The sequence below is a fragment of the Rana temporaria genome, chromosome 3 (assembly GCF_905171775.1).
Source record: "Rana temporaria chromosome 3, aRanTem1.1, whole genome shotgun sequence".
In the NCBI taxonomy this organism is placed as follows: Eukaryota; Metazoa; Chordata; class Amphibia; order Anura; family Ranidae; genus Rana; species Rana temporaria.
This window is the reverse complement of record NC_053491.1, coordinates 458,942,547-458,958,919: the sequence shown is the minus strand read 5'-3', so window position 1 is coordinate 458,958,919 and position 16,373 is coordinate 458,942,547. Positions and strand designations below refer to the sequence as shown.

General features: G+C 46.5%; 1 protein-coding gene across 1 annotated transcript in view; it reads left to right on the top strand.

Moving 5' to 3' along the window:
- TRAPPC14 (trafficking protein particle complex subunit 14) overlaps positions 1 to 16,373 on the top strand; it is a 68,764-nt gene that overhangs the window by 36,586 nt on the left and 15,805 nt on the right. The window contains exons 3-6 of the mRNA XM_040346742.1: positions 2,273 to 2,402; positions 9,737 to 9,823; positions 9,912 to 10,032; positions 14,698 to 14,845. Coding sequence (XP_040202676.1) covers positions 2,273 to 2,402; positions 9,737 to 9,823; positions 9,912 to 10,032; positions 14,698 to 14,845 — 486 coding nt within the window. The remainder of the gene's footprint in view (positions 1 to 2,272; positions 2,403 to 9,736; positions 9,824 to 9,911; positions 10,033 to 14,697; positions 14,846 to 16,373) is intronic.

The following is a 16,373-nucleotide window of genomic DNA, read 5'->3' as shown; positions in this document are numbered from 1 at the left end:
CGCGGCTAGAGGGAGTTTACTATTTAAATCAGGCGCGTCCCCGCGCCGATCGTACTGCGCATGCGCCGCCGGCTAAATTTCCCAGCGTGCATTGCTCCAAATGACGTCGCTAGGACATCATTGGTTTCGACGTGTACGTAAATTACGCCGATCCGTATTCGCGACCGACTTACGCAAACGACGTAAAAAATTCAAAACTCGGCGCGGGAACGACGGCCATACTTAACATAGGATACGCCGCATATAGCAGGGGTAACTATCCACCGGAAAAAGCCGAACGCAAACGACGTAAAAAAAAAGCGGCGGGCGTTCGTTTCTTAATCAGCAGATCTCCTCATTTGCATATTCGTCGCGTATACAAACAGGAGCGCCACCTAACAATGAATAGACGCCTGCAGCCTGTCAAATTTCAGGTAAACTGACTCGGGCACAGTGAGACGTGCAAATGAGCACAGTGAGGTTCGCAAATGGGCATTGTTGACCCTCTTTTCCGCTTACAGTGGCTGCTGCATTCTCACCCTAGGCTTATACTCGAGTCACTAAGTTTTCCCAGTTTTTTAGGGAAAAATTAGGTACCTCGGCTTATACTCGAGTATATACGGTACTTGGTTGAATTTCCAGCATTGACAGCTATCTTTACAAAGTCTGTTCTCCTGCCGTGTTCCCTCTTATGTCTCAGGTTTCCTCCAACAATTCTAAGGCCCCTTTCACACTTGTGCGACCTGAGGCTGCAAAGTCACACGACAAGTCGTTCCCCATGATTTCCAATCATAACCATTCATATATGCTGGTAGGTTAATTGGATCCTGTCTAAATTGCTCCTAGTATATGGAGGTGAGTTACAGACCTTAGGTTGTAAGCTCCTTGAGGGTAGGGACTGAGGTGATTGTACAATATTTATCTAAAGCGCTGCGTAAATTGACATCGCTATACAAGTACGTGCAATAACAATATATGTACGACTTCAAGTCATGCCGACTTCAAAGTAGTCCCTGTACTACTTTCATGCGAGTTGAGGTCCACGGACCTCAAGTTTACACAGGCATTTCCTGAAATCGCAGCAAAATTGCAGTGTGGCAGTGTGAAAGTGGCCTTAAACGTTCTGCTAGGTCACAAACTATGTCTGCAGCAGGGTGGGTTTGATTTAAATCCTCTGACCCGCTGTTGACTCCTCTCATCTCCCCCCCCGCTGTTGACTCCTCTCCTCTGCCCCCCCCGCTTTTGACTCCTCTCCTCTGCCCCCCCGCTTTTGACTCCTCTCCTCTGCCCCCCCCCCGCTGTTGTCTCCTCTCCTCTGCCCCCCCCCCCCCCGCTGTTGTCTCCTCTCCTCTGCCCCCCTCCCCCGCTGTTGACTCCTCTCCTCTGCCCCCCCTCCCCCGCTGTTGACTCCTCTGCTCTGCCCCCCCTCCCTCGCTGTTGACTCCTCTCCTCTGGCCCTCCCCGCTGTTGACTCCTCTCGCCCCCCCTGCTGTTGACTCCTCTCCTCTGCCCCCCCCCCGCAGTTGACTCCTCTCCTCTGGCCCCCCCCGGCTGTTGACTCCTCTCCTCTGGGCCCCCCCGCTGTTGACTCCTCTCCTCTGGCCCCCCCCGCTGTTGACTCCTCTTCTCTGGCCCCCCCCGCTGTTGACTCCTCTCCTCTGCCCCCCCCCGCTGTTGACTCCTCTCCTCTGGGCCCCCCCCCCCCGCTGTTGACTCCTCTCCTCTGGGCCCCCCCCCGCTGTTGACTCCTCTCCTCTGGGCCCCCCCCCGCTGTTGACTCCTCTCCTCTGGGCCCCCCCCCGCTGTTGACTCACCTCCTCTGTCCCCCCCCGCTGTTGACTCCTCGCCTCTGTCCCCCCGCTGTCGACTCCTCGCCTCTGTCCCCCCGCTGTCGACTCCTCGCCTCTGTCCCCCCGCTGTCGACTCCTCGCCTCTGTCCCCCCGCTGTCGACTCCTCGCCTCTGTCCCCCCGCTGTCGCCTCCTCGCCTCTGTCCCCCCGCTGTCGACTCCTCGCCTCTGTCCCCCCCCGCTGTCGACTCCTCTCCTCTGTCCCCCCCCGCTGTCGACTCCTCTCCTCTGTCCCCCCCGCTGTCGACTCCTCTCCTCTGTCCCCCCCGCTGTCGACTCCTCTCCTCTGTCCCCCCCCGCTGTCGCCTCCTCTCCTCTGGCCCCCCCCCGCTGTTGACTCCTCTCCTCTGTCCCCCCCCCCCTCGCTGTTGACTCCTCTGCCCCCGCCCCCCCTGCTGTTAACATTGGAGGTCGTTATCACTTTTCTCTCTCTCTATCTTTCAGATTGTAGTGACGGTCTGGAAGCGAGACACAGAACAGCCGCGGGTGAAAGCTCTCGGGTATCGCTCCCTTCTGCTCAATTCTAACCCAGGTCAAATTTTCCGAGAAGAACAGGCCACGTTCAAGGCTCAAGGTGACCTTAAGAATCTTTATATAGGAGAATTAAACTTGTCACAAGTTGACCTGTGAAAATAAACACGGCACATAAATGGACAAATTCTAATGAGCATATTATGAAAAATGCATATTCATGAAAATGACATATCAAAACAATTAGCAGATCCAGAGAATTAGGCAGCTGGATTTATAGCAAATCCTGAATTGCTATCTGTAAGCATTTCCCCATCCCTTTTTTTTTTTTTTTTTTTTTTTTTACAAAGCCTCTTTATTGGTTGATGAGTCTGCTGATCATATTAAAGCCTCTCCTCCAGTGATTATTTTACCTGTGCACGCACGGGTTTCTCTGACCATCTGTAGACATGCAGGGTTTTCCACACATGCATAAAAACACCTGTTAGGGAAGTCAGCAGACTTTGCCATCTATGTGCATGTGCAGGATGTCACCTGTGTATATGCAGATGTGGGGAAGGGCTCTGCCATAGAACCCTTCAGCACATCTGTGCATTTGCTATTTGACCGGCCCCCCAGCAATGCCCCCCCCCCCCCCCATTTTACTCACCTGAGTCCTGTATTTCCCCACAGGAGACGCACTCTTCCTCTGCCCGTTGTCTCGGCTCTTGATTGGATAGATTGATCGCATCGCATCGCAGCTATTGGCTCCCACCGCTGTTAATCAAATCCAATGAATTTAAAATAAAAAAACAAAACCTTACAATCACTTTAAGAGCCAATATCAGGGTTCAGGATAAGGAGAGCACGTGGCCAAGCTTGAATTTTACAGGAAAACTTGTGATTCAGCTGCCTAATATCTCTGGATCTACTGATCACTGTCACGTGCCATTTTGACTGTAAGTGACCCCCCCCCTTTTTTTTTTTTTTTTAATCCTATGCTCAGCATGAGGGCTGATTTACTAAAACTGGAGAGTTCAAAATCTGGTGGAGCTCTGCAGAGAAACCAAAACTGGAGAGTGCAAAATCTGGTGGAGCTCTGCAGAGAAACCAAAACTGGAGAGTAGAAAATCTGGTGGAGCTCTGCAGAGAAACCAAAACTGGAGAGTAGAAAATCTGGTGGAGCTCTGCAGAGAAACCAAAACTGGAGAGTAGAAAATCTGGTGGAGCTCTGCAGAGAAACCAAAACTGGAGAGTAGAAAATCTGGTGGAGCTCTGCAGAGAAAACAATCGACTTCCATTTTTTTTTTTTTGTCAAAGCTTTATTGGACAAACTGAAGTTAGAAGCTGATTGGTTCCCATGCACAGCTACACCAGATATTGCCCTCTCCAGTTTTAGTAAATCAACCCCCATTGAGTGATGGTGAGAGGGCGCAGAATGATACATGTTTAGGGATGGGGGGCAGTTGCACAATGTGGTCCTGCATTTAATTACGGTCAGTGGCACTCTCTGCATGACGTTTGCTTTCCTTATATTCATATGGGGTTCCTGTGATTATTTTTTTTTTCTGGTTTCTTTTCACATTCTTCATAACTTTAAGAGCTTGTGTGTCCAGTTTAAGGCCCTAAAGAAGTGAAACTGCAATAAGGAGAACACAGCTGGATACAATTACTTCAAACTAACCTACTAACGTCTTCATTTCCTGTCAGTCTATGCGAGAGAGATCGCTGTATGTTCTGTACAGGTTAAAGGAAAACTATATGGGATATATTCAATAAGTATGCATTTCAAGTCATAAGATTTTCATGGTTGTAGTTTTAATATAACTTTTTCATATATTTACATGGAAGTTTTTTTTTGTTTTTTTTGTTTATTGCATTGATTAGTATTTAACCACTTAAGGACCGCCTAACGGAAGAATGGCACAGCTGGGCACAATCACGTACCCGTACGTGATTCCTTAAGCCCAGCCGTGGGGTCGCGTTTGCGACCCGGTCCGAAGCTCCGTGACCGTGCCTGCGCCGTGCCTGCGCCGGTGTCCTTCGATCGGTCGCCGGAGCTGAAGAACGGGGAGAGGTGTGTGTAAACACACCTTCCCTGTTCTTCGTTGTGGCAGTGTCACTGATCGTCTGTTCCCTGATATAGGGAAAGACGATCAATGACGTCACACGTCCAGCCCCGCCCCCCTACTGTTAGAAACACACTTAACACCTACAGTGCCCTCTAGTGGTTAACTCCTAAACTGCAATTGTCATTTTCACAGTAAACAATGCATTTTCATAGCGCTTTTTGCTGTGAAAATGACATTGGTCCCAAAAGTGTGTCAAAATTGTCCGATGTGTCCACCATAATGTCGCAGTCACGAAAAAAATCGCTGTTCGCCGCCATTAGTAGTAAAAAAAAAAAAATTATTAATAAAAATGCAATAAAACTATCCCCTGATTTGTAAACACTATAAATTTTTTGCGCAAACCAATCGATAAACGCTTTTTGCGATTTCTTTTTTTACCAAAAATAGGTAGAAGAATACGTATCGGCCTAAACTGAGGAAAAAAATACGTTATTTTTATATATTTTTGGGGGATATTTATTATAGCAAATAGTTAAAAATATTGCATTTTTTTCAAAATTGTCCCTTTATTTTTTTGTTTATAGTGCAAAAAATAAAAACCGCAGAGGTGATCAAATACCACCAAAAGAAAGCTCTATTTGTGGGAAAAAAAGGACGCCAATTTTGTTTGGGAGCCATGTCGCACGACCGTGCAATTGTCAGTTAAAGCGATGCAGTGCCGAATCACAAAAAGGGGCCTCGTCCTTAACTTGCATAATGGTCCGGGTCTTAAGTGGTTAAATACAAGATTTGTGATTTCCAGCAGTAATGGAGGGAGAGAAGGAGATTTAGGGGTACATTTGGAAAATACCTGAACTTACAGATGGGGCTATCTTTATATTAACACTTGCCGACCAGGGATGTACTTGTACATCACTGGACTTCAAGTGGTTTTACCGGGATGATTCCTGCAGTTATTTTTTTTATTTATTTTTTTATAGAGCCGGTGGTCGGCTCTCTTGTAAAAGCAATCCTAGCGGCTAACTAGGTGCTGAAATGTTTCACAAGAGTGGAAGGGGATGTTTTAACATAGGTGCATTTTAAATGATAGAGACAGAGGGCCAGATCCACAAAAGGGATACGACGGCGTAACCGCTGTTACGCCGTCGTATCCCTGTTCCTAACTATGGAACTGATCCACAGAATCAGTTTTCCATAGTTAGGCAGAAGATCCGGCATGTGTAAGGGACTTACACTGCCGGATCTTAGGATGCAGTACCGCATCCGCCGCTGGGGGCATGAAAATTAGCACTTACGGAGATCCACAAAGCTTTTAAGCTTCGTTTTTTCTTCGTAAGTTTTAGTTTGCAAACGCAAAATTAGGGCTGCTTTTACAAAGTGTAAACTGTTTACACCTTGTAAAAACAGACCTTTCTGTCCAGCGACGCAATTTTTTTTTTATTTAGAATTTTTTTTTTCGCGCCGTATCTTTTTTTTTCCCGACGCAACTTTATTGACCCGTCGCAATCCACAAAGCTCGGCGTAACGTAATTTCGCGCTATGCACGTCGGGAAAATGACGTCACGAGCATGCGCAGTACGGCCGGCGCGGGAGCGCGCCTAATTTAAATGGGAATCGCCCCCATGAAAATAGGAACGCCTTGCGCCGGCGGAATTTAAGTTACACAGCCCAAAATTTTTAGGTAAGTGCTTTGTGGATCGGGCACTTGGGTAGAAATTTTAAGGCAGTGTAACTTAAATGGAAAAAAATAAGTTACGCCGGATCTTTGTGGATTACCCCCAGAATATCAACCAAAAATCCAGAAAAAAACACGATACAAATGTTATAAATTGAGTTGCAGGTGAGTAAAATAAGTATTTGATCCTCTACCAACCAACAATAATTCTGGCTCCCATAGACTGGCTAAAGTAGGTGCTCATGTGGTACACAGATTAGGCCTGTCAATTAAAGAAGTTTCTCCTAACGACAACTCGTTATAGACACATGTCTATGGAATCTTTCTTCCATTTAAACCTCACCATCACGGGCAAGACCAAAGAGCTGTCAAAGGACTTCAGAGACAAGATTGTAGACCTACACAAGGCTGGAATGGGCTACAAGACCACCAGCAAGAAGCTTGGTGAGAAGGTGACAACTTGGAGCGATTATTCGTAAATGGAAGAAATACAAAATAACCATCAATCACCTTCAGTAGGGTTGTCCCGATACCACTTTTTTGAGACCGAGTACAAGTACCGAAACTCTTTCAAGTACTCGCCGATACCGAATACCGATACTTTTTTTTAATGTCATGTGACAGTGGTGTTTTTATTTTTTTTATTTTTTTTTACACAATTTTTTTTTTTACTATTTTTTTTTTATTTTTTTAGAGGGGGGGGTAGTGGATTGTCAGTGTGTTTTTTTTTTTTTTTTTTATTGTTATTATTTACATTTTTTTTTTTTAAATTATTGCAATTTTTTTTTTTTTTTTTAATCCGCCCTGTTGGGGGGCTTTGGTGAGATATCAGGGGTCTTAACAGACCTCTGACATCTCCCCTTTAGGACAGAGAAAGGCACTAAGGACACAGATTCCCCAGTCCCTTTCTCTGCAGCCTCAGCTGAAATGAATAGCGAGAAGTTTCTCTCCATTCATAAACTGAAGCATCGTAAACACAGTTTACGATGCTCAGTTATGTGAATGGACAGAGTCAGTGATCACTGACACTGTCCATTCGGAAAAGGTAGGAGCCGGGTTTAGCTCTCCATCCTGACAGATTGAGGGGGGAGAGCGGCACGGAGGGGGGACAAGAACGCACGGGGGGAGAGCGGCACAGAGGGGGACAAGAAAGCACGGGGGGGGAGCGGCACGGAGGGGGACAAGAAAGCACGGGGGGGGGGAGCGGCACGGAGGGGGACAAGAAAGCACGGGGGGGGGGAGCGGCACGGAGGGGGACAAGAAAGCACGGGGGGGGGAGCGGCACGGAGGGGGACAAGAAAGCACGGGGGAGGAGCGGCACGGAGGGGGACAAGAAAGCACGGGGGGAGAGCGGGAATGAGAGGAAGAAGACAGCACGGAGGGAGAACGGCCAGGAGAAGACTTGTAGCTCCCCCCACCACACGATACCTGACTGCCCAGGTATCGGGTGAAGCATCGGAGCATTTCAGCCGATTACAAGTACTCGGGAAATGCTCGGTATCGGTACCGGTCCCGATACTAGTATCGGGACATCCCTAACCTTCAGTCTGGAGCTCCATGCAAGATTTCCCCCCATGGGGTAAAGATAATCATGAGAAAAGTGAGGGATCAGCCCAGAACTACACGGGAGGAGCTTGTGAATGATCTCAAGGCGGTTGGGACCACAATCACCAAACAAACCATTAGTAACACAATACGCCGCCATGGATTTAAACCCTGCAGCACCTGCAAGGTCCCCCTTCTCAAGAAAGCACATGTACAGACTCGTCTGAAGTTTGCCAATGAACATCCAAATGATTCAGAGAAGGATTGGGAGAAAGCGCTGTGGTCAGATGAGGCTATAATTGAGCTCTTTGGCATTAACTTGACTCGCCGTGTTTGGAGGAAGAAAAAATGCTGACTATGACCGTAATGGAACATCATCCCTTCATTCAAGCACGGAGGTGGGAAGCAGTATGCTTTGGGGATTGGGGCCGTTTCTTTGCTAAACGTACGGGCCAACTTGCCACATTGAGGGGTCAATGGACGGGGCCATGTACCGTATTTTCCGGCGTATAAGACGACTTTTTGCATCTAAAATCATGCCCCAAAAGTCGGGGGTCGTCTTATACGCCGGGTACCCTGTCTGTCAGACAGCGGGCCATCCATTATTTCAAAAGCCGCGCCTCCTCCTCTGACTGTTCCGTGATAGGCGGAACACAAATTTTCAGAGCAGAGCCTCTGTTCAGTGTTCCGCCTATCACGGAGCCTTTTCATCCTCAGACAGAGGACATGCGGTGATAGGCGGAACATTGAACAGAGGCTCTGCTGGGAAAATTAGTGTTCCGCCTATCGCGAACAGCCTGCCAAACAGGAGAAGGTAGGGAGATCGTCGAGGCAAGGAAATGGAATGGCACAGTGAGGCATGTAATGGAATGGCACAGTGAGGCATGTATAGATGGCAAAGTGAAGCATGTATAGATGGCACAGTGAGGCATGTATAGATGGCACAGTGAGGCATGTATAGATGGCACAGTGAGGCATGTATAATGGCACAGTGAGGCATGTATAATGGCACAGTGAGGCATGTATGATGGCACAGTGAGGCATGTATGATGGCACAGTGAGGCATGTATGATGGCACAGTGAGGCATGTATGATGGCACGGTGAGGCATGTATGATGGCACGGTGAGGCATGTATAGATGGCACAGTGAGGCATGTATAGATGGCACAGTGAGGCATGTATAGATGCGCAGTGAGACATGTATGATGGCACAGTGAGACATGTATGATGGCACAGTGAGGGGTCGTCTTATACAGTGAGTATATCCCAAAACCAACATTTTAGCTGGAAAATTAGGGGGTCGTCTTATATGCCGGCAAATACGGTATTGTAAAATCTTGGATGAGAACCTTCTTCCCTCAGTCAGAACACTGAAGATGGGTCATGGATGGGTCCTCCAGCATGACAATGACCCAAAACATACCACCAAGGCAACAAAGCAGTGGCTCAAGAAGAAGCACATTGCGGTCATAGAGTGGCCTAGCCAGTCTTCGGACCTTAATCCTATAGAAAATGTATGGAGGGAGCTGAAACTTTGAGTTGCCAAGAAACCTTCAGGATTTAGAGAAGATCTGTAAAGAAGAGTGGACCAAAGTCCCTCCTGAGATGTGCAAATCTGTTGACCAACTACAAGAAACGTCTGACCTCTGTGCTTGACAACAAGGGTTTCTCCACCAAGTACCAAGATATGTTTTGCTTGGGGATCGAATACTTTTTTTTACTCACTGAACTGCAACTCAATTTATAACATTTTGTATTTTTTTTATTCTGTCTCTATCATTTAAAATACACCTATGATAAAAATTATAAACCAGGGGTCTCAAACTGACGGCCCTTCAGCTGTTGCGAAACTACAAGTCCCATGAGGCATTGCGAGGCTGACAGTTACAAGCAGAGGCATGATGGGACTTGTAGTTTCGCAACAGCAGGAGGGCCACCCAGTTTGAGACCCCTACGATAGACCCTTCATTCTTTGTAAGTGGGCAAACTTACAAAATCTGCAGGGGATGGATGATTATTTTCCCCACTACTTTATATGGATAACGTTTTATGTGTCTACCTAAGATGTTCTAGTTTTCCTTTTAGCTCTTCCACTAATCCCTTTCCCTTTGATAACCAGTAGTTGCTCTGTCCCCCTCTCTGAGTGACTTCTCTTCTCTCTGGCAGTGAGTACCCTCCTCACCGTGCTCCCACCTCCCACCCTCAGGTGCCGACAGTTCAACGTGTCCGGGAAACATCTTACAGGTCTGAAAGGTGAGATCTGGGAGAAGAGGGCACAGTGAACAAAGAAGTAGGTGATACAGCTGCCCTCACCCTCCCTCCATCTTTCTTCCCCTCTCAGTGCTCAACACTTCCTCTCAGGACGACCTCTGTATTCGGGATGTACGGATACTCCCCAATTTCAACGCCAGTTACCTTCCTGTCATGCCGGATGGTTCCGTACTGCTGGTGGACAATGTCTGGTAAGTGAGAAGTTCATGTTTGCACACTGTATAATACACACTGCAGTATGTTAAAGGAGAATAGGTAAAGAATGGACAAGAATCTGAATCCTGACCCTGATTTACTAGAGGAGGAGAGTGTGTTGGCTTTTAAGCTGGACATAGAAGGATCAAGTGCCAAAAAACAAACAGATTTTCCCATCCACACAGTCGAGGTGGATGGAGGAATCCTCCGCACAGTCGAGGTGGATGGAGGAATCCTCCGCACAGTCGAGGTGGATGGAGGAATCCTCCACACAATCGAGGTGGATGGAGGAATCCTCCGCACAGTCGAGGTGGATGGAGGAATCCTCCACACAGTCGAGGTGGATGGAGGAATCCTCCGCACAATCGAGGTGGATGGAGGAATCCTCCGCACAATCGAGGTGGATGGAGGAATCCTCCGCACAATCGAGGTGGATGGAGGAATCCTCCGCACTAACACATTGTTTACTAAAAGTAAATAAATAGGCCGCGATTCAGATACATTGTCGTATCTTTGAGCGGGCGTAACGCCTCTCCTATGCGCTACGCCGATGTAACATTGAGAGGCAAGTACTGTATTCAGAAAGCACTTGCTCTCAGGCGTAAGCCTGCGTAATTCAAAGTAGCAAGGCAGTGGGCGTGTTGTATTGTAATGAAGCGTGACCCATGTAAATGCATGGCTGATTGAACGATCGAACCGATCGAGTCACGTCGCAAATACTCCCTAAGATACGTCGCTCAATGCTTTGTCGACGTGAATGTAACATACGCCCAGCCCCATTCACGTACGACTTATGCAAACGATGTAAAATACCACGCTGTTTACGACGTCCATACCTTAACATGACTTACCCCCTGCTTTATGAGGGGTAAAGTTACGCCAGACCGACGCCTTACGTAAACGGCGTAGCTAAATCCCGACGGGCGCAAGTACGTTTCTGAATCGGCGTATCTAGGTCATTTGCATATTCGACGCGTAAGTCTACGGAAGCGCCCCTAGCGGCCAGCGTAAATATGCACCCAAGATACGACGGCGTAAGAGACTTACGTTGGTCGTATCTTGGCCAAAATTCAGGCGTAACTGCCTATATGAATCAGTGCATAGATACGACGGCGATCATTTGGTCCTTTCTGAATCGCATGGTGAAAAGCTTTTGCGAGCGCACTTCCGTGACACAGCGGCGGGCATAGCCGCCGACTGTATCACTCGGCCCTGCCCCCCGGCACACCGTGTCATCCGCTGTGATTGACAGCAGCGCCAGCCAATGGCTGCGCTGCTATCAATCCGTCCAGCCTAGCCAATCAACGGCCAGGCTGGGAACAGAAGAGGATCACGTGGACGCGCGTGGGACTTTTGAGGGGTCAGGTAAGTAAAATGGGGGTTCGGGGGGGGGGGGGGCGGTACCATCGGATGTTTTTTCACCTTAATGCATAGGATACATTAAGGTGAAAAAACTTTTACCTTTACAACCCCTTTAAGATAAAAAGCCTTCTGTGTGTAACAGCCTCCCCTCAGCCCCTCTAACACTTACCTGATGTCCCTCTCTGTCCAGCGATGTCCATGAGTGTCTCAACAGTCCGAGATTCTCCCTCCTGATCTGCGCCATTGGCTGTCGCAGCTGTGAATCAACGCCAGCTAGCCAATCAAGGGAGAGAGGGTGCGGGTCCGGGTCAGGGCTCCGTGTGTGAATGGACACAGTGAGCTGTGACTTGGCTCGGGTGCCCACATAGCATGCTTGCTTGCTTGCTGTGGGGGCACTGAACATGAGAGAGGGACCCAAGAAGAGGAGGATCTGGGCTGCTCTGTGGAAAAGCATTACACAGAGGAGGTAAGTATAACAGGTTTGTTATTTTTATGAGGGGAAAAAACAAGACTTTACAATCACTTTAAGGAAGCCACTGTGTCCTATCCTTTCCTCCTAGCCCTGGGGACTGCGGGTGGATACTCAAATCCACGCTCGGCTCCTCGCACTGACATCACATGTCTTGAGCTCCATGAGTCAGAGGCTTCCTCAGGCTGTGGGTGAGGATAAAGAGATTGACATCCTTTGACACTCTCTTTTTACACCTCGACATTGAAATCATACTAGTTCAAATTCAAAGTAGCATTTCAGTGTTGATTAAGCATTGACACTCAATGCGAAAGCGCGTCAGCTGTTTATCCCACTGTGTGCTGATACCTGTAGTGCATTTTTTCCTGTACCCAATAAAGGGCACGTCTTTTTTCAAGTTACTGGAGTGCGGCTGTCCATATCCTTATTGTTTTGCACATAGCATTTCAGTGTTACTTCCGGTGCGACTTGGAAGACATCTGTGAGACTTGATGCACATAAGTCTGTGCAAGTCACACCTGAACTTGCAAAAAATAGTGCAGGAACTACTTTCAAAATCTGTGCGACGCCGACAGGGTCTGAGTCAAACCGATTTGACCGCTTCCAATGCGGACATTAGGGTGCGACTTGTGATGCAACCGCATGACAAGTCGCACGGTGTGTGAGCGGGGGCTCACAGACTGACTGTTGGGCCCCCATTCACATCTCAGCGTTTTGTAGCTTAAAGCTCCAAAACGTCGTCGGAGAAAAAAAAATCAATTATCTCTAGGGAGATGGTTCACACCTCCACTACAAGTCGCCTAAAAGTTGAAAAAGTTCTGCAGCTTTTTTGTTGTTGCTTGCAGCGGGTAGGTTGGTGCGTTTTTTGAAGGTTGTTGTTTAACCTCCCTGGCGGTATGATTCTGTCTGGAATTACGTACCAAAAGCGGTACAATTATTTTGCATGGAAATTCTGCGTTTTATACTGTAGGCCTGCAATTCTTAGGAATAACTCGCTTAAATCTGACCAAACAAGAGTCTAATAGGCATCCCGGGTATAATAAAGTTTGAAACACAAAATCATAAAATTATAATATAATAAATAGCTATAAATATTATAACAAATAATATAATTATAATAAAAATTATTCAATAATGTAATCAAATCAAAATCACAGAAATTTGCTCAGTTGCAGAATTGTCGCTGTCATTACTTTTATTTTTTTATGACGAATTTCCCCACAAATCGCTATCGCACAATTCTGCAAGTGATTATAATTTATTATCGCTGTTTTCTAGCTGCTCTAAAACCATTTTTGACATAAAGTGACACTTTTGGTTGCTATGGACAATCTACAGTTTGCAGGCAGGAAAGAATAGTTTTTTTATATAACAGTACATGTAGGACACTGGGCAGACCACTAGGGACAAGGGGGTGTGTATTTTTTACAATACAGTACTGTAATCTATAAGATTACAGTATACTGTTGTAATGTGTTTGTTTACTTTTTTGAATTTGCCGCCGTTCTCCCGCTCCCGTGCGTCGTAACGTTGCAGGAACGGAGATCGCGGCACGCGGGCACTGTGTGAGTCGAATGGAGGACGCCGCTCGCTCACACAGCGGGGATGCATCGCTGGATTCAGGGACAAGGTAAGTACAGTAACCCTGCCTGGAAAATGTAAGCCAGCGCGCGCTGCAGGCTCTGCACATCTACCCCCAGCGTGACTCGGGGTTACCGATTTTTGCATTGAAAAACAACCCAGAGTCACGCTCGGGAATACCGCTAAGGGGGTTAAGGCCCGGTTCACACTGCTGCGAATTCTATTGCGAATTTGAGCCGTTGCGATTTCTCAAATTCGCAACTCACTAAAATAACTTTGTTTTCCATTAGTGCAGTGCGAATCTAAGCTGAGGGGAAAAAAGGGTCCTGTGCGAGTTTGATCTGTGTGTGATGCGAATTCAGCTCTATAGATTGTCATTACCTGAAATCGCGGTTAAAGCGCGCAGTTTTGAATTCACAGCAGTGTGAACCAAGCGTTTCTCAGCTTTTTTCTGCTCAAATGCAATAATAAAAATAAAAATCGCAATAAATATATATATTTTTTTAATAAAATACATAAATGAATATTAATCACAAATAATATATAAAATAAAAACAAATAATTATAAAAATAAATAAATAAAATAACACTAATCCGATTGACCTCTAATCCTAAACCTAAACACTAATAACCCCTAAACCTAATCCTAATCTAACTAAATAAATAAGTAAATGCATAAATAATATAAAATAAATAAATTCACCTCTAACCATAACCTTTTACCCCTTAAAAAAAAAAAAAAAAAAAAAAAAAGTGAATGTGAAACCTGAAAAACAAAGCATATCAAACAATTGATGAAACCGATTTTTATATTTTTCTGTATTGGCTAATAAAAAAAAAAAAAAATTCAAAAGCTCAAAAACTTTTTAAAATTGCTAAAAAAATTAAATAATGTGCAAACAAACGCCTGGAAAAACTCTCAAAACGTTATGCTTAGTGCGCCAGACTCCTGTATGGCATCCAGTAGACTGATAATTCACGGCACAGCAGCGTGACGGCAAACTGACACCGGGAGAATCCGGCACACCATGCTTCCTCCATGCTTCTACTAGCAATCCCAGGGATGCAAACTGACCACGCCTTCACAGATTTGCTTCCATGCTTGGCGTGGTCATATTAAACCCAAGAAGAACTGGCAGGATCAGCTACAGAAGATTGACAGCTTTATGAATATACACACAGATATATACAGAATGGTATTTTTTGGATGGGTAACATACACTTAACATGACTTCTTCTCTGTCTACAGTCACCAGTCAGGAGACGTCAGTATGGCCTCATTCCTGCGACTGCACAGCTGCTCTTCCCAGTTACCCAGCATGCTCTGCTCCCTGGAGGAGCACAACTTCCTGTTCCAGCTGCAGGCAAGAGAGCGCCCCCCTGAGGATGCCAAAGAGGTGAGACGGAAAATACAACAGGCATTTAAATGCATTTATTCATTTGTTAGTTTTAATGAAGTAGGAGGAAGTTAAAGTGCAAGTTCACCTTTTCAGAAAAAAAATGACAAGGTGAGCCAACACCCTACACCCTCCCTACTCATCCCTGCAGTACTTGTATCCATAGGTGATGAGCTGTCGGTGCCCACACTTGTGTAGCAGTCCAGGCATTTGAAATCCCCGTTCTTCTTTCTGCAGGGCTTCCGTGATGGATCACAGTGATTTTGATTGGTCAGTGCCAAGAAAGAGAATCGCTCTGATCTGTCCTTGAATTCCTGCAGAAAGAAGATGGGGAAGAGCAGGGATTTCAAATCCTTGGACTGCTACACTGGCTGGGTGGGTACTGACAGCTCATCACCCACAGAGGAACGTACAGTGGGAAACGGGGTACAAAGGTTGTTGAGCAGGGGTAGGCAACCAGTAGCCCTCCAGTTGCAGAACTACATTTCCCATGAGGCATTGCAAGGCTGGCAGTTACCATTATTCCCAGAGGCATGCTGGGACTTGTAGTTCTGAAACAGCTGGAGGGCCCCAGGTTGCCTACCCCTGTTGTAGAGTGTTGGCTTACCTTTCAATTTTTTTTATGAAAAGGTAACCCTTTAAATGGAACTCCAATTTAAAGCGGGGGTTCACCCTAAAAAAAAAATTTTTTTTTCCTAGCATGCCATCAAGCATACTAGCGCGATCTACAGTATGCCTTTCTTTTATTTTTTGGCGCCGTACTTACGGTTTATTGCCGTAGTGAAGTTTCAGACTCCCCGCGGGGAATGGGCGTTCCTATGCACAGGAAGATGATTGACGGCCGGCTATGGTGCGTCACGCTGCCCGAAGATAGCCAAAATAGGACTTGCCTCTTCACAGCGCCTGCGCAGTTAGCTCCGCTGTCATGCGCAGTCGCCGTATAGCGCCGTGAAGAGGCAAGTCCTATTTTGGCTATCTTCGGGCAGCGTGACGTGCCATAGCCGGCCGTCAATCATCTTCCCTGTGCATAGGAACGCCCATTCGCCGCGGGGAGTCTGAAACTTCACTACGGCAGTAAACCGTAAGTACGGCGCCAAAAAATAAAAGAAAGGCATACTGTAGCTCGCGCTAGTATGCTTGATGGCATGCTAGAAATTAGTTTTTAGGGTGAAACACCGCTTTAATTAAGTTCTGACATGACGGCAGTGTCTGGATCTATTGATCTCTAAAATAAATATATATTATATAATATAAATTGTGCCTGTAGTTCACAAATTTAAGAGGTTTTGGCTGGGATGATGTGGGTTGTGTTTTTTTTTTTTTTTTTTTATAAAGATTTTCTAAAAAAAAAAAATCTCTCTCCTGGAAGTCATTGCTGTTGAAAATGTGTTGTATTAAGCTCAGATTTATTCACCTGTATGCAGAACCTTTAGGGCCCCGGGAAGGGTGGGAAATAATGAAGGGCCCTTTGCACTGATCCCGGGCCCTTTACTCCTATTGTGGGACCCTTATATTATGGTCCCGCAGC